The 21,729-nt window shown below is 37.0% G+C and overlaps 1 protein-coding gene across 3 annotated transcripts in view; it reads left to right on the forward strand.

Moving 5' to 3' along the window:
• Window positions 1–21,729, forward strand: part of SLC12A1 (solute carrier family 12 member 1) — an 82,351-nt gene that overhangs the window by 53,249 nt on the left and 7,373 nt on the right. For all 3 annotated transcript variants that reach the window (XM_016163243.2, XM_016163242.2, XM_016163241.2), the window contains exons 20-24: window positions 3,452–3,534; window positions 13,282–13,425; window positions 16,167–16,298; window positions 16,541–16,652; window positions 18,161–18,247. In XM_016163243.2, the coding sequence (XP_016018729.2) occupies window positions 3,452–3,534; window positions 13,282–13,425; window positions 16,167–16,298; window positions 16,541–16,652; window positions 18,161–18,247 (558 nt within the window). The remainder of the gene's footprint in view (window positions 1–3,451; window positions 3,535–13,281; window positions 13,426–16,166; window positions 16,299–16,540; window positions 16,653–18,160; window positions 18,248–21,729) is intronic.

Raw genomic sequence — 21,729 nt, forward strand, 5'->3', positions numbered from 1 at the left:
GTGTCAAAGAAAAAGGTAAATATTAAAAATTACAACCTTAAAACGTATTTATAAGATTAAAAACAAAGGACAATTAGGTAAGGAAGAAATTTTTCTTTCAAAACATCTTGGATTGGCTGGTATGCTCTATTCAGTCATTGTCCTCTTCGGGGCCTTGGACTAGGCAGTCACTACCCCAAAGCCTCAGATCTCTCTTTGTTGACATGAGGGCCCCATATGCTAGCTGCCTCTGCCATGCAGCAATGTTGGTTTATATACAGAGTGAGTTTTAAATGGTACGTAATATCCGATACCTAAATATTGGAAGAGTCTTGGGATAAAGGTAATCATGGTAGTCAAAGCATGAGTAGGCACCAGCTAATGTCCTTAACACGTTACCCCATTTAATACTCACAAGAAGACTCTCAAGTAAGTACTACTATTGTTCCTATTTTATAAGTAATGACACAGTTATAAAAATTAAGTAATAAGCTGCAGAAAATGACAGGGTCGTTTAAGTGACAGAACTGAAATTTCAGCCCAGGACCATCCAAATTTAAACTACTGACCACATGTTGTACTGTCTCCAGAAGGATATATATACCCAGAGTATTACCTAGTTTGGTTCCTTCCCTTGCATAAGAGAAGACAAATTCTACACTTACTGAAAGGCACAGGGTGTCATTAGTGACCATTCTAGAAAATTGAGCCTTTCTCCTATGCTTGAAAATACTTAACCATATTCATTTCAAGGGGGACAATATAGCTATGCCCAAAGCCATCTTTTGTGTCAACGGCTTTGAAAATGGAAGATATCCTCGGGTCTAGCTTACTCTGATTTCATATTATACGGTAGGGAACATGCCCTGAGAGGTCTGACTGCACTTAAAAGTCCATAATATGCAGGAAAAAAAAAAAATCCTCACCCTCGAAACAAGCATATATTCAGTGCTTCTTATAAAAGGCCTCTGCTAAAATGAGCACCAATTTATCATCATTTGAGGGAGATTTAGGAAGCATAACAAAAGCCTTCCAATATTAATTCTACTGAAAAGAAGCATAAGAAAATAATTTTCATCTTTTGAAATTATATGCATTACTGACCAAACAGAAATTCACTTAGTCTTCCTACCATAGAAATCTATGCATTAAATGCATTCTCCTGAATTGTGTTCCCCAAATAAACAAAGCCTGGATGCCATGTGTGGTCATCTGGCTCCTGCTGGTGCTCTAAATTCACTAGGTTAAGGCTAAAACAGGTGATCAGGGTCAGAATTTTGCCAGGCTCAGCAAACAGCATTTTGATATGTTTAGAATCACAATCAGTTGCTGACCAGACCTTCTTGGAAGTGAATTAGATCTGCTCTCTGTTATCCAGATTCTTCAGTAAAATTTCATCTTTATCTTTGGGGAAAAAAGGAGTGGAGGGAAAAGAAATTTCATCTTCACATTTGGGAACAAAAAGGGTGAAGCAAATAAATAGGAAGAAATTCGTAAATCTTCAGTCACAGTGTCCATTATTTAACGCAAAATTACCTGGGATCACCTTCCAACCTCCCTACCATCTCAAACATTCTAGAAATTTTCTTAAAATTCAAAGGAACCAAAATAATCCAACCTAGTAATCTCAAGCTAAGGAGAATTAATAATTGGTTTTCTTGGTAATAAAGTTCAATATCAAGGTGGCTCAAATTTGTACTAACGTAAAACTTATCTGACTTGGTAAAGTTAAATGACTTTACTATCATAGCAATGGGGTCATTATAGAAGGAAGACAATCACACAACCATATCGTATGGTATTTCCCTTTCTAACTTTTTTGTTTTGTTATGTTTTTTTGATGTAAAATGAAGCACTACTATCATTATCATAAGGATACTATTATAATAGTATAGTACTTTATTGTTTTTTTAATATTTTAAATATAATATTCTTAAGTATGGTTTAGTTTTAATTAGAACCAGTATTAGGTTTTGTTGGCTGCATTAACAAATTACTTCAAATTTAGTGGTTTGAAACAATACAGATTTATTAGCTTACAGTTGTGTGGGTGACTTTTAAGTCTGACACTATCTCACTGGGCTAAAATTAAGGTACAGGCAGGGCTGTGTTCCCTTCTGGAGGATCTAGAAAAGAATTCCTGGCCTTGCATCTTCTAGGATCCAGAGGCTGCCCACTGCTCTCAGCCCCCTTTCTCTGTCTTCAAAGCCCTTGAAGGGTCAAGTCCTCACATCTTATTACTCAGGCCTCCTCTCTTGCCTCCCATTTTCACTTTTAAGGACCTTGGTGATTACACTGGGCCTATCTAGATAATCTCACCATCTCAAGGTTCTTAACTTAATCATATATTCATAGTCCCTTTTGCCATGTAAAGTAACTTATTCACAGGTTCACAGGATTATAATGTGAATGTCTTTGGGGGTCCCAAATGATTCTGCCTAGCACAGAATTCAATTTTTTTTTTTTGTGGAACACATTGTTTACCTTTTATAATCAAGGACAATTAGGAACAAAATGTATTGGGAATTTATTTTGCAGCAACTTTTGCTAGAATAGATCTATTTTGTAAAGTGAAAATAACTTATGAATCGAATTTTGAATGGATATTCATATTATTCTAAACTTATTTATATCATTATTTGAAAATTCAAGATTACTTTGGCTATTGAAAACTTGTTTGCATATAGAGAGATAATCACAAACTTCATTGTTTCTGAGGGAAGATGACCCAAATAAAAGAGTCAGGGCTTCAGATCCATAGAAGATTGAATTAAAAAACTCCCAGAGAAAGTTTTAAAATGCACTCAAAGTTCTAATTGGTTTGCCCTGTATTTAGAGGCAGAGAAAAAATATTCTATAAGAACAGAGATAAAAGAAAGAGAGCCTTTCTTTTCCTTCTGAGTAATCTAATTTCATTGGGCCGGGTTTAGAGAAGACACAACAGCCAACTTCAACAGCATAGGGTTGCCACGAAAAAGCCTTGCTTCAAACGGTCTATCAAAAGTCAATGGTAGAGGAACTGAAGACATTTTTAACTGGGATCTTGATTTCAGCAATGTTGTGGGATATCTCCTCAATGGATAAGAGTTTTGGCTGATCATTTCAAAGGGTCTCTGCAGCCTAGAAACTCTCCATCCTAAATATTTAGGTGATTGTTTTGTTTACATTAGAAAACAATCAACTTTTAAAAGTATGTAACAAACTCTTAATCAAATTTCCAGTTGATAGTATTATTTGAATAAATTGGTTCCAGAGTAAATGAGTTAGTTGCCTTAGGTACCTTCACTCAGAAAACATTTTTTAAAATGCATAAAGGGAGGACGGACCAACAGAAAGCCACCAGCCTTTGGTTGTATTCTGAAGTGAATTTTCTTAATTACATTAAAATCCTATAACCACATTTAATATTAGTCTAAGGCTTGAGGATTAAAGGAGCCATTTAAATCACTAATCAGTTTGTTTCCACTTTCAGTGATGCATTCGATTTTGAGATTGGTGTGGTCATAGTCAGAATCAGTCAAGGATTTGACATCTCTCAGGTTCTTCAGGTGCAAGGTATGTACTTTCTTTACTTAACCAACAGATGTTTATTAAGCTCCCTGGTCCATGCCTGGCACAGAGCTCTATGAGCTGGGGATAGAGCAGTGTACAATACAGACAAAACTTCCTAACAACGGAGCTTATGTTATTGTTGTGCTTGCCTGAGCTTTGTACACTTCGCAGTGTTTTCTCCAATGCTAATACAAGTGCCCTTTGTCCTGCTGACCAGAAATATAGAATAATCCAGGGTAGTTATCAATTATTCTTCTTATCACAAAACCACAAAGCCAGCATCATTGAAAATAAACACCTTAAGTAAATTAACCGGCCAAATTACATTCTGCAAGATGTTTCAGAAAATGAAGATTAATTCTTTCCTCAGAAAACCATGTATTTGTTTTTAAGAGTCTATGATCTAGCTTACAACTAACATGGAAATGAGCCTAAATGTATCATGCTATGAATCACTAATCTAACTCAGAGGCCAAAACACTAATTCAGATTAGTGACTCTGCTTTTTCCCTATAGAGTATATCAGGTCCATTTATGCAGGACTTTTTTCAGTTGACCTTTATAGTTCAATTGACCCCAGTTCAGCGGAACCTCAGTTCAAATGACCAGAGCCGTTCGAACCTAAGTTGTTTAAGGGTAAAGTACACTTGTTTAGTCTTAGAGTTTAAACATACCCTCCTGTGTATATAATAAACAACACATCTAAAAATTCACTGAAACATTAGAACAGGACACTAATCCATGACTTACCATTTTAGCTGAATTTCACAATGGAGTCTACTGATTATCTGGCACCAAAACGAAGGATATTCTGGGGTTTCCTCTTATGTGGCAGCTGTGGTGTAGGTGTCAGTTCTGGGTAGACCAAGACTAATAAGAATCTGCCTGTGTCCTTCACAGACTCATAGCTTAGTAATAGAAATGGGTATAGTATTCATGTCATAAGGTATGATGAGAAAGAGAGGAGGGACATCTAACTCCATGAAGGCTTCCTGGAGGAAATTACCTTTGATTTGAGATCTAGCGGATACGTAGGAGTTTACTAAGCAATGTTGAGGAAGAGAAAAATGAGAGCGTTTGGGGAATAGCATTGTTGGCAAAAAGGAAAGCATTAGCAAAGGTGTGAGGACGTGAGGACACAGGAATATGGAGAAATGCAATATATGGGCGACCAAAAGCAGATTAGTATTACTAGAGTGAAAAGCATGAAGCAGACAATAGTGAAATATGAGGCTGCTGATACAAGAGCTTCATTTTAAAAGCCTTCATTTGCCATATTAAAAAAATGTGGACCATATTCTGAAAATGAGGAAACATTGAAGAGATTTAAGTGAGAGAATAATGTGATCGAATTTAGGTTTTAGATACTTTTTCAGCTACAGTGGGTATGGACTCAGTGAGAACTAGAATTGAAACAGGGAAACGAATCAAAAAGATTTTTATAATCATCAAGGCTAGAGAAGGCAACAGCCTGAACTAGAGCTAGGGATGGAGAAAAAAGGACAGAAGTACTTTGGAGGTACAAAGAGTAGCATTTGGATGTTGGTTGGATGTATAGAATATAGGGGAGGGAGAAATGAAAAAAGGTTACTTGACTGACTAAATTAATGATGGTCTACTAACGGAAATGGGAAACACAAGAGGAAGAGTAGGTTTAATGAAGAGATGTCTGCTTCAGTTTTAAACAATCTCCTGTGGAAAATTCTGCTGGAAATGTCCAATAAGCAGTTAGACAGCCCTGGTCTTAAAGGAGAAATGTGAGTTGGAGATGTAGGTGTAGGAGATATTACAGGCCAAATTGTATCCCCTCCAGAATTCATATTTTGAAGCCCTAACCTCAGACATAACTGTATTTGGAGATAGGGCCTTTACAGAGATAAGTAAGGTAAAATGGGATAATTAGTAGGGTGGCTCCTAATCCAATATGACTGATGTTCTTATAAAAAGAGGGGATTAAGACACCGACAAACACAGAGGAAAGGGGGGAGATGACCATCTACAAGCCAAAGAGAGAAACTAATCCTGCCAGCACCTTGATTTCGGACCTCTAGTCTCCAGAACTGTGAGAAAATAAAGTTGCTTTTTAAGCCACCAAGTGTGTGGTATGTGCTATGGTAGACCTAGCAAAATAATATAAGAGACAGTGTAGTTAAGGCAAAAATTGAAACTGGGACACTGGAAAACATAACCCAAAGAATATGTGTAGAGGAGTGCCCTGAGGCAAAGGAAAAGGGCCCCAAAGAAGGAGCAGGAAAGGAACTGCCAGAAAGGTAAAGGAACCAGAAGTTTGTGGTGTCGTAAGAACCATGGGAATGGAAAGCTTAAAATCAGGAGAACCATCAATATTGTCAAATACAGCAGAAAATACCAAAAAGATTTTGAATGAAGTATAATTGATGCAGCACAGATAATCTTAGTAAGCATACTGCTGTAGAGCAGTGTTGACAGAATCCAGATTGCAGTGTGCTGAGGAGACAATATGAGATGCTGAAGCAGAGAATATGGGTGCGGCCAGCCATTCTGAGAAGTTTGGATGCTGAGAAGAATGAGCTTGAGGTTGGGGAGACCTCTAGACTTTAGAATGGGAGAGAAAGGCATCTTTCAGCCTGAGAAAATGAGCCCAAGAGAATGGGAAAGATTGAAAATGAAGGGGGGGGGGGCAAAAAAAAAAAAAAAAAAAAAAGATGACCCATGGAGTAAGAATCTGGAGGAACAGGAAGAATTAAGGAATGGGCATGGATGGAAGATTGGCCTGAAGCAGAAGAAAAATGCTTCATCTTGTAAATTTAGAGCAAGAGCGGTGAGGATTGATGATGAGGTATTTGGTTTTGTAATAATGGAGTGGTAAATTGGGGAAGATATGCACAATAGTCTCAATTCTCTTTGTGAAGTTGGAGCAATTTCTCTAGTTGTCCAGTTTTTCTCTCGCAGCACTTGCTCTCCAGGGTAGAGGAGGATCAGGGTTTTGCAGGGCAGGTTCAGCTGCAAGGAGAAGCCTAGGAAGGATTTGAGACCCCTGGTGTTGTATTGGTCCAGACTCCATCTGGCCATTTCAGATTGTTTCCATCATAACAGAAGGGAACATAAGTGGATTAGGTGGATTTTCTGATGCAAACCATTCTGGTGTATTGTGAAGAAGGAAGAGAAAAAAAGAAGAAACTAGAAATCAAGTGTATAAGATAGAGGACCACTATCTGATATGTACACTGTATAATTATGTATGAAGAGCTTTAAAAATAAAATTGAGAGTAGAATCCTTGCTGTAGAAAATTGTATCATAAAGGTTATCTTTGGCATTGACAGTCTTCTTTTTTTATGTTATTTTTCTCTTTCTATGGACCTTTTGTATTTACAGACCAGATATACTAATTCTCCCTCAGTGTTCATGCTTAATTTATATTCTTTCCTAGTAGAGTTTAATACATTAGTAGCAACAAGAGCTAACATTTTGAGTACCTATTATGTGCCATGTATTATGTTTCGAGTTCACATATACTATAACATTTGTCATCCCAACTACCCTATGAGGAAAGTACGATCATTGCCCTCATTTTACAACTAATGAAATTGAGGCTTACCCAAGATTCACAAGGCTAGTATGGGCAGAACTGAGGTTCGAGCATATGTCTGTTTGAAGCATTAGTCTACCTTTTAGAGCTAGAGAAGACAATGACATAATGAGAAGCAGCGGTAAAATCTGAGACATGGGAATGGAACAAGGCTATCTCCACCTATTCCCTTTTAAAACCCAACATAAGAGCTGCTTGTCTGTTGTAAGAGACACAACATTGAGGACAATTATAAGAACCTAATATTAAGAGGCCCATTCTATTGCTAACTTTCTATATTTTGTCTGCTTTTTGTGCTGTAATGTTTTTCCATCTAAACAGTGAGGATACAAAATACAATTTGTATTTAGATTACATATTTGCTTTGTATGTTATGTTGATCTCTTCAAGCTGAAAGATGTGATGTAGCTGAAAAACATTGCTCCCACCCCTCACTACTTCGTAACATCAATTTAGTTCAACATAGAAGCAAATTCTGTAGTATTTCTGAAAGAATCCTGGCAGTGAACTGCAACCCCTTTTAATTTCCCAAGGGACGTATCTGATTTATATCAACTTTGATGTTTGAAATATTTCTGCTTCTTAGTCAAGAAAGGGAAAATACAGTTGGATGCTAATAAAATAATTATAAGTAGCAATTATCTAGGGTAAACAAAAAACAATGTTGCACAAATACATGAAGAACATGCAGAAAAACAACAGCATAATGATAGAAATTAACTTTACGCCACATTTCCATGCAGTGTTTTGAAGTTTATGTAATTTATGAAACAGCTCTCATATTAGACTTTGAATTGGAAGAAATAAACTTGTGTTTCATTATATTATACTGTAATATAAGGCTTAATAAGAGCCTGATAAATCTTAAGTATTGCATTATGCTATGTTAATGATTGTCATCATAGCTTTTCCAACACCGACACCACAGTGTCATCACAGATTATAATTTAAAGAAAATATTAGCAATTCAGAGTGCCCATATACTGTAGTTAATAAAGCAATGAATAGAAATCAGCTTTAAAAGTAAGTTACCAGTTAATGACAATTATTTCTATACTGTGTCACAGGCTTATGTGAGGAGAATAATTTTGTATATAGATAAGATCAATGCTCATAACATTCTAACTTGTATACTGCGACAACTCATCTAATACTGGTGGCTGATAGTTCCTTTTAATAAATTAATTTATTGCCCAACAACACAAAAAAACACAGTATTTCACATTGTTCAATTCGCAGGGGTATTTAGCAAGTTTACCAACTTCAACAAAAAGTCTAAATTATACTGGTAGATATAGTGATGAAATGTGATTTGCAATTTATTGCAGTCAAGTGTTCCATGTAAGTACTGCACGATTTATGACCATCTCAGAGAACGGTGATTCTGCTGTATCTGATAAAGTGGCTTAGCAAAATAAAGACAGATGGGAGTGTAGTAAATAATTACTTGATTGGAAGGTGACCACTGTAGGATTGCTTCCTGCCTTCAACTAGACTTCACCTGGGCTATGGCTTGTTGATTCATGTGAGCATTTACAGCTTTGAGCTGATTAACCAAGGAAAGAAGCATAATTTAATAATTAATAAAGAAAAAAAGATGCTGTGAAGCGGGAGGGGATGCAATTCCTCCATGGGTTTCCCTGCAATCCCTTCTGTAGTCAGGTGATTTACTATTCTCTCTCCTTAGGATTAAAATGAATTGTAATGTGCAGACCCCTGCCTATTTCTTGAGACACATTTTGTAAAAAAAAAAAAAAAAAAGACTGAGGATAGAACATTTGAAGCAATCTTGGCAACTGAATTGAATTTCGAAATATGGTCACTCCAGTTGGTTACCATACAATCAATTTATAAAGCACTCAAAAATAGAGTAGTCAGGTGGTTTTGCCATTTGCATGAAGATACAGCTCAGGATGCACTCTTTGTTCTTACTGTGAAAACAGTTTGGGGTATGTACGAAGAATTGTTTAGAAACCCCCTCAACCAAGAGAACCTAAAGTCTAAGCTTTTTAATCCATCATTAGAACCTCAGCAAGTCTCTTAATCTTGGAATAAGAGAAGGGCAGGGTTTTACTCTCTCTCTCTCTCTAGCATTTTGGCTCTGTAAATCACGATAGACTATGGAATTACCTAACATAGAAGATTCAGACTCTCACCTGATGCCCAGGTGGCGGCCCTTTCCAAGGAAAGGACCCCTTTCCTTTCCTCGCATTCTTCTGATTAATCCCTCCTGTTTTACCTTCTGTCACATTCCAGCCTGGTTTGTACCATCAGCCCCGATAAACCCTTCTTTTCATACCTCAGCATACAGCATTAACTCTACTTCTTTTAAGCATTGCCTTTTGTACCTCCTCCCAACCACACGCACACATTCCATCCCTGACAACTATTCACTTGTTTTTCCTCCTTTATAGAGACAATGCTTTCAAATGTATTGAGCCATGGTAATAGCACTGACTTGTCCTCTTATTTCAACAAACTATTCGTGGGTACTTATTATGGTGGTAGACACTAGCAGGGAGGTATGGACCCAACCAAGAATGTGAGAGGGAGTATGTAGAGTCTAAGCACAGGCTTTGGTATCAGAGAGACCTGATTTCAAATCTCAGATTGACACTTTGGGGCTATATAATCTTAGTCAAATTACTCATCCTCTCTGTGTTTCATTTTTTATGCTTTCAAATTAGAATAATTATAATACTTACCTTACAGATTTATTATTTTGCATTAAAAAATATGGAAGCTGCCGAGTGTTTGGCATTGTACTTTACACAAAATAAACTCTCAGTAAATGATGGTAATGATACAACATAAGTTATCCTCCAGGAGTTTGCAGTCTAGTGGGGGATAAAATAGACATGTATCTTAAAACTCAATTCCATGTCTCACGGTTGTAGTTACCGGCTTAAAGATTGAAGCAGAGTATTATGGAAATGTAGAGCATTATATAAATTTCTCTGATTCGGAAATTTGAGGATGATTTCTTCAGTAAGTGCAGACTGGTATTCCTTCAATGGGCAGTACTAGCGGTCAGAGCTTATCACCAAAGGATGGTAAAGAGGGACGAACACTAGAATTGGAAGCAGAAGACTTGGGTCACCAACTGTGGAACCTTAGACAAATCACTTGAACTTTCTGAACCTGTTTCCTTTACATTAAAATGGGGGAGACTATTATTAGCTCTGCCTGCATCCCAGTATTGGTGTTGGAATCAGATAAGAAGCTATATGGAACGGGCTTTGTGAATCCTGAAGACCATAAATGTGGTAGTGATGGTGGTGGTGGTAGCAGTGGTAAAAGGAGTAGTTTTTATTGTCAGCCTCATGGATATCAGTTTATATCTATCCATTTATTCTACTTTGGTTCACCTGCCTTGTGCCTAATGGTCAGCTAGCCAGTACTACTAGTAAAAAAATATTTTGACAAAGTCTGCTCTTGGTTTTCTATGCAAACAGAGGCAAGCAGTACATCAAATAGATAATTCAGTACAGAGCATCAAAACATCACTTTTACTTAAGGCTGAAATGAGAAAAGGAGAAAGTGCACAGAAGGAGGCCTTAGATCACCTACAAAGTGAATAATTAAGAATTAACCCTAATGAGAATGTGCAAAATTACTGTGCAAGTGATCATACCACTGTGCGGATCTGAAAATCCAAGATAGCCAACCAAGCAAATTTTAGCCTTTGGAACAGACTGTCAGCTTGTCTTTGTTGTCTTTGAGGGACCTGCCGAATCTGACTCATTCAAGCAAAGACTGATTTTGTTTCTCGGGCCTGGGATTTTGCAGTTTGCTCTGGCTGGGATGGGCTGTGTACATACCTTCGAGCAGATTGTTGGAGCAGCTCCCAGTGCACTCAGCCAGCTGATTCTGTTACAAAGGAGGATTTATCTTTTTTTTTTCTCCTTTGTCTAAACTAGAGGACAAAGAACATGGCAACTAGTAGCTAATCACTGGAGTCAGCCAAATGAAAAGCAAAGAAACCCTCTCTCCACTGTGGCCCTTGCAGTTGCTCCCAAAGAAGCTCACAATATGCACCTTCAAGATGACTACAAATAGCAATAACCCCACAACTTCCCTCCTGCAGCACCCCAAAATGTGATAATAGCTGGGGGACTACCACCCAGGGCTGGGATGTTGCCAGTGTTGCTGCTCTGGGCATCTTGCCATATGTACCTGTATCTTTAGGGTCCTCCCTTTAAAATGACATGTTTGGGGGGGGGGGGCCGCAGTTTGGTAGAACTAACTTAGTATTATACCGTGTACCTGAGAGTGTTTAGGTTCCTCTGATAATAAAGAGTTGGAGGTTAAGAAGACAACTCTGAAATATTCATAAGCCAAAAGCAAAAGGTCTTCCAAGTGGGAAGCATGTGGGATTTGGAGTCAAGCAGACCTCTTTGTATTTGAATCCTATTACTTGCTGAATGACATCAGACAAGTTGCTTAACCTTTCTGAGCTTCAATTGCTTTATCAGCAAACCAAGGATAATCCTATAACTATCTTAGAGTTGTTTGGGAAGGAATAATATCTCAGGCACCCTGAGAGTATGTAATACATAGCAAATGCTAGAATAACTTCCAAGCTTCTCAAAATACTCAATTTACTTTACACAACTAAGGCCATTTCCAGGAGTCGAATAAATACACTGCCTATAAAATGTACCCATTGCTTTGTTCTTTAAGGGGCTCCAAAGAACTATGCAAGAACTGTCGTTTATTCTTTCTGCAACACTAGGGAATGTGAAGGGTTACAATTTTCCATTTCACAGATAGGAAATCAGAGGCATAGAAAAAGTCAATGACTTGCTTAATGTCACATAAAGCCAGCAGCAGAGCTGTAATCGGTCATGACCCTCAGTGCAATGCAGCTTGGGTTCACCTTTCAAAAGTCAGGGGTAAGCAACTCAGTCTAATTTCTCAGATTTTCTATAGCTGCTGATCTTGAGAACCTTTGAAGCTTTGGGGAAATCACATGGGTGATTTGACCTTAAATCTCATGCCACTGGCAAAAGATTAATTGCTAAAACCTGGAAAAGAGCCAGACAATTCTGTGTAGCTGAATAACAGCACTGTCTAGGGATGTGACTGTCCTGACAGATTTAGTTAGTACATAATTGATAAATCTAGAGTTTGTATAGCTTTGCTTCCCAGATAGATAAGGCAACAGGCTCTGAGGGCTGACATTTACAGAAGTCCTACCAGTGTTTTGTAACACTGAATCTAGCTTTTCCACTCTCTGCCTCAGAACATTGCTCATTTTCTAAGGCTCTGTTCTCAGCAGGCAAGAAGATGAGGGGATCTGATAAGAGGGCCACCTTGCCCACTGTAAGCCAGAATGCCCATCAGTCTCTAGCACTGTCATCTGACTGCTTTTTAAAGTCTTTATTTACCCTGATCCAATGCAGGCTGAAGTCAGAGAAAGATGCAGCACGTTACATAGCAGCTAGGAATTTTTTGTCACAATGAGAGTCCAAAAAAGATAAATGGCAGCCAGATGGGAAATTTTACACAGTTAGATGCTTATTCCAGGCTCAAATGTCATGAGACCCTTTTCAGCAATTTGAACTCTAACAGGCACACAGAAACCTCAGCTTTTATTTCTTTCACTTTAGTCACTCACTCCAAAAGTATTTTGCTGATGGGGAAGAATTGGTGGTGGATATTTTTCACTGTAATTTGTATTCAGAGCCCATAGAGTTAACTACAAGATTCGGTTATCTTAATTCTTATTCGCTAGTTTTGTTTCAATTCAGGAGGCATTGTTGTGTGCTTGATATGTACCCAGTATACTTCTGTAATTTTGTCACTTTCTCTTGTAAAACATCTGACCCAGTAGCTTAGGTCAGTAAATAAGAGGTTTTCAGTGTGTAAGATCTTATGCACAGTGGATCTAACTTTTTGGTTTTTGTTAGAAGTGAATAAAGATAGAATTAAATAGCCTTCCTTGCCCTTACAAATAAAAACCCAGTGACTTAACACATAAAGATATTTTTCTGGGCTAGTTACTACTTTCTGAATGTAATTTACTGACAGACATTACTTTTTAATAATCGTTCAGAAAAAAAATTATTATAATCATTTTATTTCATATATATCATTTTTAATATTCAAATAGTGTATGAGCGTTCCTAAAAAAGTTGCTTCTCTGAATTAAGTGAGTGATTTTGTCTTCTGTCATCAGAAGAATTAGAGAAATTAGAACAGGAGAGGCTGGCTCTGGAAGCCACTATCAAAGACAACGAATGTGAAGAAGGAAGTGGAGGCATCCGAGGCTTGTTTAAAAAAGCTGGCAAGCTGAACATTACTAAGCCAAATCCTAAAAAAGGTAAGTACTTTTAAAATTTACAAGAAATATTACCATATGAGCCACTACTTGAGTTTCTGTAAGGGTCAGAAGTAGGCATCTAAGATGTTGGGGACATTGAGTAAGGACCGAAAGACTTTTTTTTTTGAGAAGGTAGTATGAATGAAAGGTAGAAGCTATTGTTATTTATCAACAATGTTAAGCCCTTTGTAACATCTTATTGTAAAATCTTTATTTTAAAATAATATTTTGTTTGGGATCAGAATGCATACCAGAGAATAGAAATGTCTTAGTTACAATGAAAAGGGCACAAAAATTTAATAGCCAATAGGCAACAGGTTTATCTGTATCCTCCCACCACACACACACACACACACACACACACACACACACACACACATCTTGAAGACATTTCAGGGATTTGAAAGTGATTAGTACATGTGAATGAGAGAGCCAGATAGAACTCAATTTCAAAAAAACATCTTTTTCACAAACCAGAATTCTGGACTTGGAAATTTATTGATACTAATTACCTGCAGATTTTTGCTGAGTGGTACAAAGCCTCTGAGAGGATCAAAAAATGAGAAATCTTGTTATAAATTTTATGAACAGGTCATTCGAACATCTGATTTTTAAAAAAATTGCTCTTTCCAGAAACTGCAGTTTTGAGTTTAATGAAGTCCACAGCGACCTCTTCTGGTAGAAAATTAGAATATTACCACTTATTTCTGTCATGCATCAGAATCTTAACATTATTGGTCATTCACTGGTGTGAGGCCCAAGAAAGATAATTTCTCTGGGAAGGTCTCCAAGTCAAACAGCACTATCCAAACTGAGACTTCGTAGGCTTCTATTCTAGTTGACAGGATCCAACCTTTCAAAGAGGCTGTCTTCTACTCTGGAAAAGATTTGGGTTTGTTTACTTGTTTTCTTACTATGGCCCAAGGAGAAATTTCACCTGTATATCATATTTTTATATATTTACAGAGAATTATGGGAAATACGAACTCTTCTTCAAATACTAGAGGCGCCCTCGGGTTCCTGGATATTTCATGGGCTATTAGGAAAGCCAGCTATGTACTGCCACCCTTAGAATGACATTTTCTTTAAAAACGAAATGTCTAAATCTAAAACTGGATACATCAGGATTTTCAAGGTGTAAATATTGGAATAAGACCATTTGGATGCTAACTACTATCTTTTTTCCTTTTCAATTATTTGGTTTATTTGTGAGAAGAGTTAACCATCCATTGAATCTGGTCTATTCAACGGTACAGTCTGAAAAAGCAAAGAAAAATTCAGAAGCCATAGCCCATTACTATTCTTCAGCTGATGAGGAGGAGGGAAGCATTAATGGTTCTTATTAATGAAAGGGGGACTCGTTATTTTTTCTAGAAGCCTGACTCTGCATCACAGTATTCTTGGGGGAAATGTACTCCTCCGAACGTCAACATGTCTCATTGTTCAGAAAAGCAAAATGCCATCGTTTTATTTCCAACACCTGAAATTTCAGACCCAGCTTTACAGTAGGCCCTTTCACTGCTCTGGGCTTTCATGGGTTAACAACTCTTTTGAGTTCTAGATCTGGACTAACTCTGCTTCCAGACACTCATATTTGAGTCTACTGGATGCTTTGATGTGCATGTGGGTGCAAAGTTTGGTCCATTTTATAAATGTATTTACTTTCTCCCTCAGCAGTCCCAGAGAGATAGAAACAATATAAGATAATTGCTTCAGAATAGGCAGGCCCAAAACATGGGAACAGCAAAAGACAGAACAAAGCATCTTTAGAACCTCTTAGATCAGAGAGGAAGCTCTGAGCGCCTGTCAGCTCTCCTCTAAGCACTACACTGACACCGTCTCTTTGAAATAAGCAATAAAGTCACAACTTTCAAAGAGGTGGAAATGAGAAATAATATATACAGTGTAGCAAAGAAACCCCTACTGGCAATAGGAGCAAGGATCCAATTCAAACACTGGCCTAGTTCCCTGGTACACTTTCATTGTTTCCATGTTAGGTTGGAGATTGCATTTTTTAAAAAAAATTTTTTTAAGTATTTTATGTGCACCCTTAATTATAACTCAAGTAAAAGAATTTTGTCTTTTCATACTTCCTGGCTTTTTCATTGCATTCACTGAGATTCAAATAGCTCAAATGGCTTTACTTTAGCTTCACAAGACTCCTTGAAAAGAAAGCAGAGGAGGGCCATAGAAAGTTGAGATGCACATGGTCCCTAGCCACCTTTACAATCCAGACATTCATGGAATTTACACCAAAATTGCACTCAAGCGAATGAATTGTCTAACAAAGGAATACTTCTGTTTCTATTACTTATCTCCAGGAAAACGATCACATGTTCTACTTTCAAGTCAGTCTGAAAATATAATTTAAGTGACATATCTGAAATTTAGAAGAATCAAGATTTTTTTTTCAGATAGTTTAACATTGTTATATGTCTAGATAATAATTCTACTCTGAGACAGTTTACTAAGGACCTGAAAATAATCCACTGCTTTATAATGGAAACTGTAATCAGAAAACCAATATCAAAGTTTTGAACTATTGGAGGTGATCTAAACTCTATGAATTCAACTTTTATTTTTCTTTTTCAGAGACTAGAGCTCTCTGTTTATGTGTAAGTGTGAAAAATACTTACCAATTCATGACCTTTCCTCTATTTTCCTGAATAGATTTATTGGAAAGTTATTTTGTTTCTTTCCTCAAAAGACGAATGACTACACTACTTTCTCTTTCATTAAAGACGGCAGCATTAATGCAATCCAGTCCATGCATGTGGGAGAGTTCAACCAGAAACTGGTGGAAGCCAGCACCCAATTTAAAAAGAAGCAAGGAAAAGGCACAATTGATGTTTGGTGGTTATTTGATGATGGAGGTAAAATTTTCTAGAATATACACTAGGGAGCAGAATTTCTGTGTTGATAAATTTAACAAACAGCATGGGAAGGTATATGAAAATGCTTTACCAGTTAAAGAATAACATTTCTCTGTTCTCCAAAGACTTTAAATTATTAAGAAGCTATGAATGTGGGAATGAAAAAAGAAGTAAAGCCATCCCTTTCCTTATGGTTAGATATACTCATCTTTTTGTCATAACTTGCTCTTTTCTTTTTTCAGGGTTAACACTTCTTATCCCCTATATCTTGACTCTCAGAAAAAAATGGAAAGACTGTAAATTAAGAATCTATGTTGGAGGAAAGATTAACCGCATTGAGGAAGAAAAAATAGCGTAAGTAACTTATCTCTCACATGTTAGAACATTTTGGATATTTGTTGTTCTAATGCTTTCATTTTAAGAACATTGTGTCTTTGAAGTACAATAGATTTAAAGACAACCCCACCATAATAGGCATTATGTTTACTTCATTTTCTGGTCAATAAACTGTCTGTGTAAGTTTTCTAATCACTGTCTCCCAAGTCTTTTATCCCGTGCCACAAATGCTTTCGAAAAGAAATTTGGCACAGCAGCCTCATCCAAGTCCATCTTGTATAATGTTCATTATGTTCTGACTACTAAGCGCTACCCAAGAAAAAAAGAACCTGAAGGAATTAGTGTCCAAAAATTTCTTCTGAGAGACTCAAATTCATTAATTCCCAGCAGTCACTCTAACACAGCTCACTTAAAAGAGAACTGCATGACTGTACGTGGTCCTAGTCTCGGCCCTGCCACCAAACAAGCTGCAGGACCTTGCAACAGTCACAATGCATGTCTGCTCCCTTCCCAGAAACTACTTTCAGAAATCACAAAACAAGGATGGGCTTTTATGTGGTGATTTTTCTTCATACCTTCTCCTCCTTCTTAGGAGGTCATTATGTATTTAATTCCTCTTAAAGAGAGTCATGTAATAAAATGTAAACAAACTTGATGTCTATAACAATTATACTTTTTTAAAGCCTCTAGTATCTTATTGGGACGACTGAAGAAGTTTGCAAATGATTGGTGGACTAAATGATAGTATGATATCAATGTTAAATTTCCTGATTTTAAAAATTGCACTCTATTATATAGTTGAATGCCCTTGTTCTTAGAAACCACCCACTGAAGTATTTAGAGGTAAAGAAGACCTCATATCTGCAATTTATTTCAAAATGGCAGATCGGTAGATAGGTGGGCAGGTAAACAGAAAGCAAGAAATCAAGCAAAAAAAAGAAGAAAGAAAAAAGAGAAAGTGTATATAGATGTAGACATATATAAAGAGAGAAAAAGATAATAATAAGTCAAATGGGACAGAATATAAACAGTTGATGAATCTAGGATTTCTTTGCACCGTCCTTGCAATTTTGAAATTATATCGGAATTTTCAGTTGCCAGAGGAAAAAAATTTCTAATATATAATGATATTATATATAATCATCATTAGTTTGTCAGTGCTTTTTCAGTAAACTATAAATGTTATCGGCAAGATAATAGTCAATAAGTTTTTTTTTTTTTTTTTCAAATGATAAAGAAGCTTAATCAGCTCTACATTATCTTCCCTGAAAGAGGAATGCAGAGCTGGGTTTGCTATTTCCAGTGTCTGTAACTGTAAGAATTTCTTTGCCTTCAGCAGAATAGCTTGGCCACACTTAATATATCCATCAAGTGCTGTGATGAAAATCAAACACTAACCCAAGGCTTTGTCTGAAAGCTAAGCTGAAATAAGACATGATTGCTTTTCATATCTTAAACACAAAACTCTTTGATTGAAAATAGTTAAATATGCAATGACAGAGTATTTTTCTCTTTTATATTTTCAGAATGGCTTCCCTCCTGAGCAAATTTAGGATAAAATTTGCAGACATCCATATCATTGGTGACATCAACATTAAACCAAACAAAGAAAGGTATGAAACATTTAACAAGGTCTGTTGTTCATCTGTGATACTCTCTCATCTTCTTTTGTCTTGATTATCAAAGGGTAAAAATGTTATGCATTTACTGCAGTGACTTCCTGATATGATATAATAAAAAGGGACTTCAAATAACCATGACATAACACTATCAAGTATTTCTAATGGAAGAAAACAGTTTTATGTTGAAGATGAGCTTGAGAGAGAGAATTGTCGAAGTGCAGTTTGGTTAGCATTTTAGAATTGCCCTTTGTGTTCTTGGTGTCTACGGTGGCAAGTGTTTCAGGCAGTAAAAACTCAGATGATTCTGACCTGAGCAGTCAAGGCAAGTTTTCATTATTTAAAGTTACTGATGGAGCATCCTGGAGAAGGAGCTCTGGTGGAGAAGATGGGGAAACAGCCTGTGTCTTCTTGGCAAAATGACAGTGCCAGCCCTCATGGCCATTTAGCTGTCAGGCACTAAGGATTCAACACTTAGAGTCTATAAGGACCCCCAAAGAGGAGCTCTAAAACTTTTGAAGCTTGGCAAGGAAATATATTGGCTCTAAATTTTAAAAATGACAAAATTTAAACAATCGTTTGACTTCAGAATATGACATCATTTGAACCCTCATTAATTGTTAAATTTGTCAAGTCCATGATATTTGAAAACAATTTGTAGGTTAGATCTCCCCAGGAGTTCCCTGAGGTACAAGAAGATTGTCCGGAAATTATAGGTGATTGTAAATTAAGTGAGCTACTTAGAGCAATAAGTTGACAATTACAAAATGTTCTCAATTGTTTACAGTCCAAAATCATGTTTACTGTTGCATCTAGATGCAGCTTTATGTATTTTATTTGGCATGGAATGGGGCCTCCAAAGATTAGAGAATCAACGAAGGTCTCAGTGTGGCTTATGTCCTTGCCAGACTGCTGGACCTCATCTCAGTTCTGCTGACCATCATTTCTCCTACAGTTCTCTTCAGGTTGCCATTCCACACTCAAGTCTTCCTGCTCCTCCCTTTTTTTTTTTTTTTAAGTCACTGTTATCCTCTATGAGCTCAATAACTAACTGAAAATCATCCAGATTTAGGATGTGTTCTTATTTACCAAACAATAACCTTGAACTTCATGCTGTTTGATGGTATTCATGATCCCTTCAAGGCTATGGATCAATGAAAATGGTTTCAAGAAACACTTTAACTGTAATAAGAAAGCTATATTTGCCAGGGTCGACCTAGGTTATTACTATATAATATTTCCTTATATCACATATACCATAATGCTTTGCATTCCTATATTCCTACAGTTATAAATACTTAAGAAAAATTAAGAACAGATTTATAATTCTCCTTGGTAAATGAAGTTAACATTCTGATATGGTCATTGTCATGCAATAATCTTTGGTAGCCTTCCACATTTCATTTGGAGAATTTTAATTTCTAAGTCTTTGCCTCTTGACATTTGCAGTGATGTGATCAAACGAGTACATCTTATGGCTCTAATTGGTGGAAATGCATTCTCCTTCAGGACACAGCAGGTCCAATGATGCCCTGGTACATGCCACTTAGCAACAGGCCAGAGCCTGCCAATGCTCTGCAGGTATAGGGCCATTTACTATTGTCTAGAGGGCAGTCACAGTTTTCCCTACTGACTTAGGATTTTTCTATAAGCCCTGGCTCAGTCCTTGGTACTAATCAGTCATCCACTTCCTGTAGCCGAATTCTTCTTGCTGTTATTTGTATTATCAGCAGCAAAGAACCGTCTGTACTTGCTGATTAATTTGTTCTTATGTCCCTTGCCTCTTTACCCATCAATATGGCTTTCTCTACCCAAGGCCTTGTTTCCTTATCTTTCTTTCATGCTAGTCTCTGCCCAGCTGCCATGGTCACACGCTGCATCCCATCCTTTCTGTCCTGTCACCGAGGAGAATGTTGACGTACGTCTTCTACTGACCACGCCTCCTCATTCTTTGAGCACCTATCATAGTCTCGACACTCTTCATCTTACTACCCCTGACCTTTGTGCCATAGTTTCTTTTCCTCCAGGAGCAAACTCTATGGGTAGTAGGAAGAAACAAAGGACCCAGGCATTTGTGCTTTTGTCTTAGTGTCTAAATTTGATTTCAGACACCATTTTATTTTTTATTTTTTTAATTACTGTTTTTTTTTTTTTATTATGGTGACATTGGTTAACCAAATCCACTAAGTTTCAAGTGTACAATTCAACAGTAAGGAATAATATATTGCATCATGTGTTCACCACCCATAGGTAGATTTCTTTCTGTCACCACATATTTGACCTCTTGTACCCTGTCTACCTCCCTGCTCCCCACCCACACACTGGTAACTACTAGTCTATTGTCCATGTCCATGAGTCTCTGTTTGTTTGTCCTATTTGTTGGTTGCTTTTAGGTTTATATCCCATCCATAAGTGATATCATGTGGTTTTCAACGTTTTCTGTCTGGCTTATTTCATTTAGCATGGTTATCTCAAGGTCCATCTATGTTGTCACAAATGGTAGTATTTCATCTCTTCTTATGGCTGAGTAATATTCCATTTTATATATGTACGACATCTTTATCCAATCATCTATTGTAGGACACTTTGATTGTCCATGTCCTTTTAGACACCATTTTAATTAGGTGTTTTTTAAATATTTTCATCATTCTTCAATGAAGACGTCTACTTCCCTTTCTCAGGAAAAAAAAATGCATTAGTTTTTACAATTTTGGAGATTTTTCTCTCTGATAATTTAAGGTCTTGAGGAAGATGCAGGGGAAAAATCCATTCTTACTCGAGTAAAAGAATTCTTACAGTTAATGAATCCTGGTGTGAAGACAAGAGGCCACCAGGAAAAGGTGTGCTGGAAGTGCCATCTCCTCTCTTCATCCTCTGCTATAACTGAAGCCATATTCCATTATAAAATAGCCACATATCTGATGTTGGCCATGGCTATCCAAATACTTGAAAATAAATTTTATAACAGAGAAAGGTCATTCAGTAAATCTCTTAGACGGCTACTGGTAGCACATTTGGCACCTTTGTGATGATTTTAGAAAGGCTACTCCATTAGAGAAAGAGAACTCTTCCTCTGGGCTGATGTATCCCTGGGCCAAGGGCCCAAAGCTTAGAGCACTGGCACAATTTTAGCTCTCACATAAGCCTTCTTGGCTGGGGAGCCTTTATCTACCATTAACAACTGTCTTGATCGCTGTTCTTTCCTGGTCACTTGGTGACACACGATGTCAAAAATAGTTTGTCAATGATTTCCATGTTGGATACTAACATTAAATGCCCTTAAAATGCCTTTAATAAATCTTTTAACAACCCATAAAACATCAGTAAGTCTTGATGAAGATGTTTTATCATAAAAACATTATCCATAAATATGGTAGAGCAAGGGTGAAAGGGAGTACAAAAGCAAAGTTAATAAAAAAATAATTGAGCCAGGAGAAACTAAAAAGCCCTTGTGGTCGAATTTCATTTTTTATTGT

This window comes from Rousettus aegyptiacus, unplaced genomic scaffold, assembly GCF_014176215.1.
Source record: "Rousettus aegyptiacus isolate mRouAeg1 unplaced genomic scaffold, mRouAeg1.p scaffold_m13_p_3, whole genome shotgun sequence".
NCBI classification, from domain to species: Eukaryota; Metazoa; Chordata; class Mammalia; order Chiroptera; family Pteropodidae; genus Rousettus; species Rousettus aegyptiacus.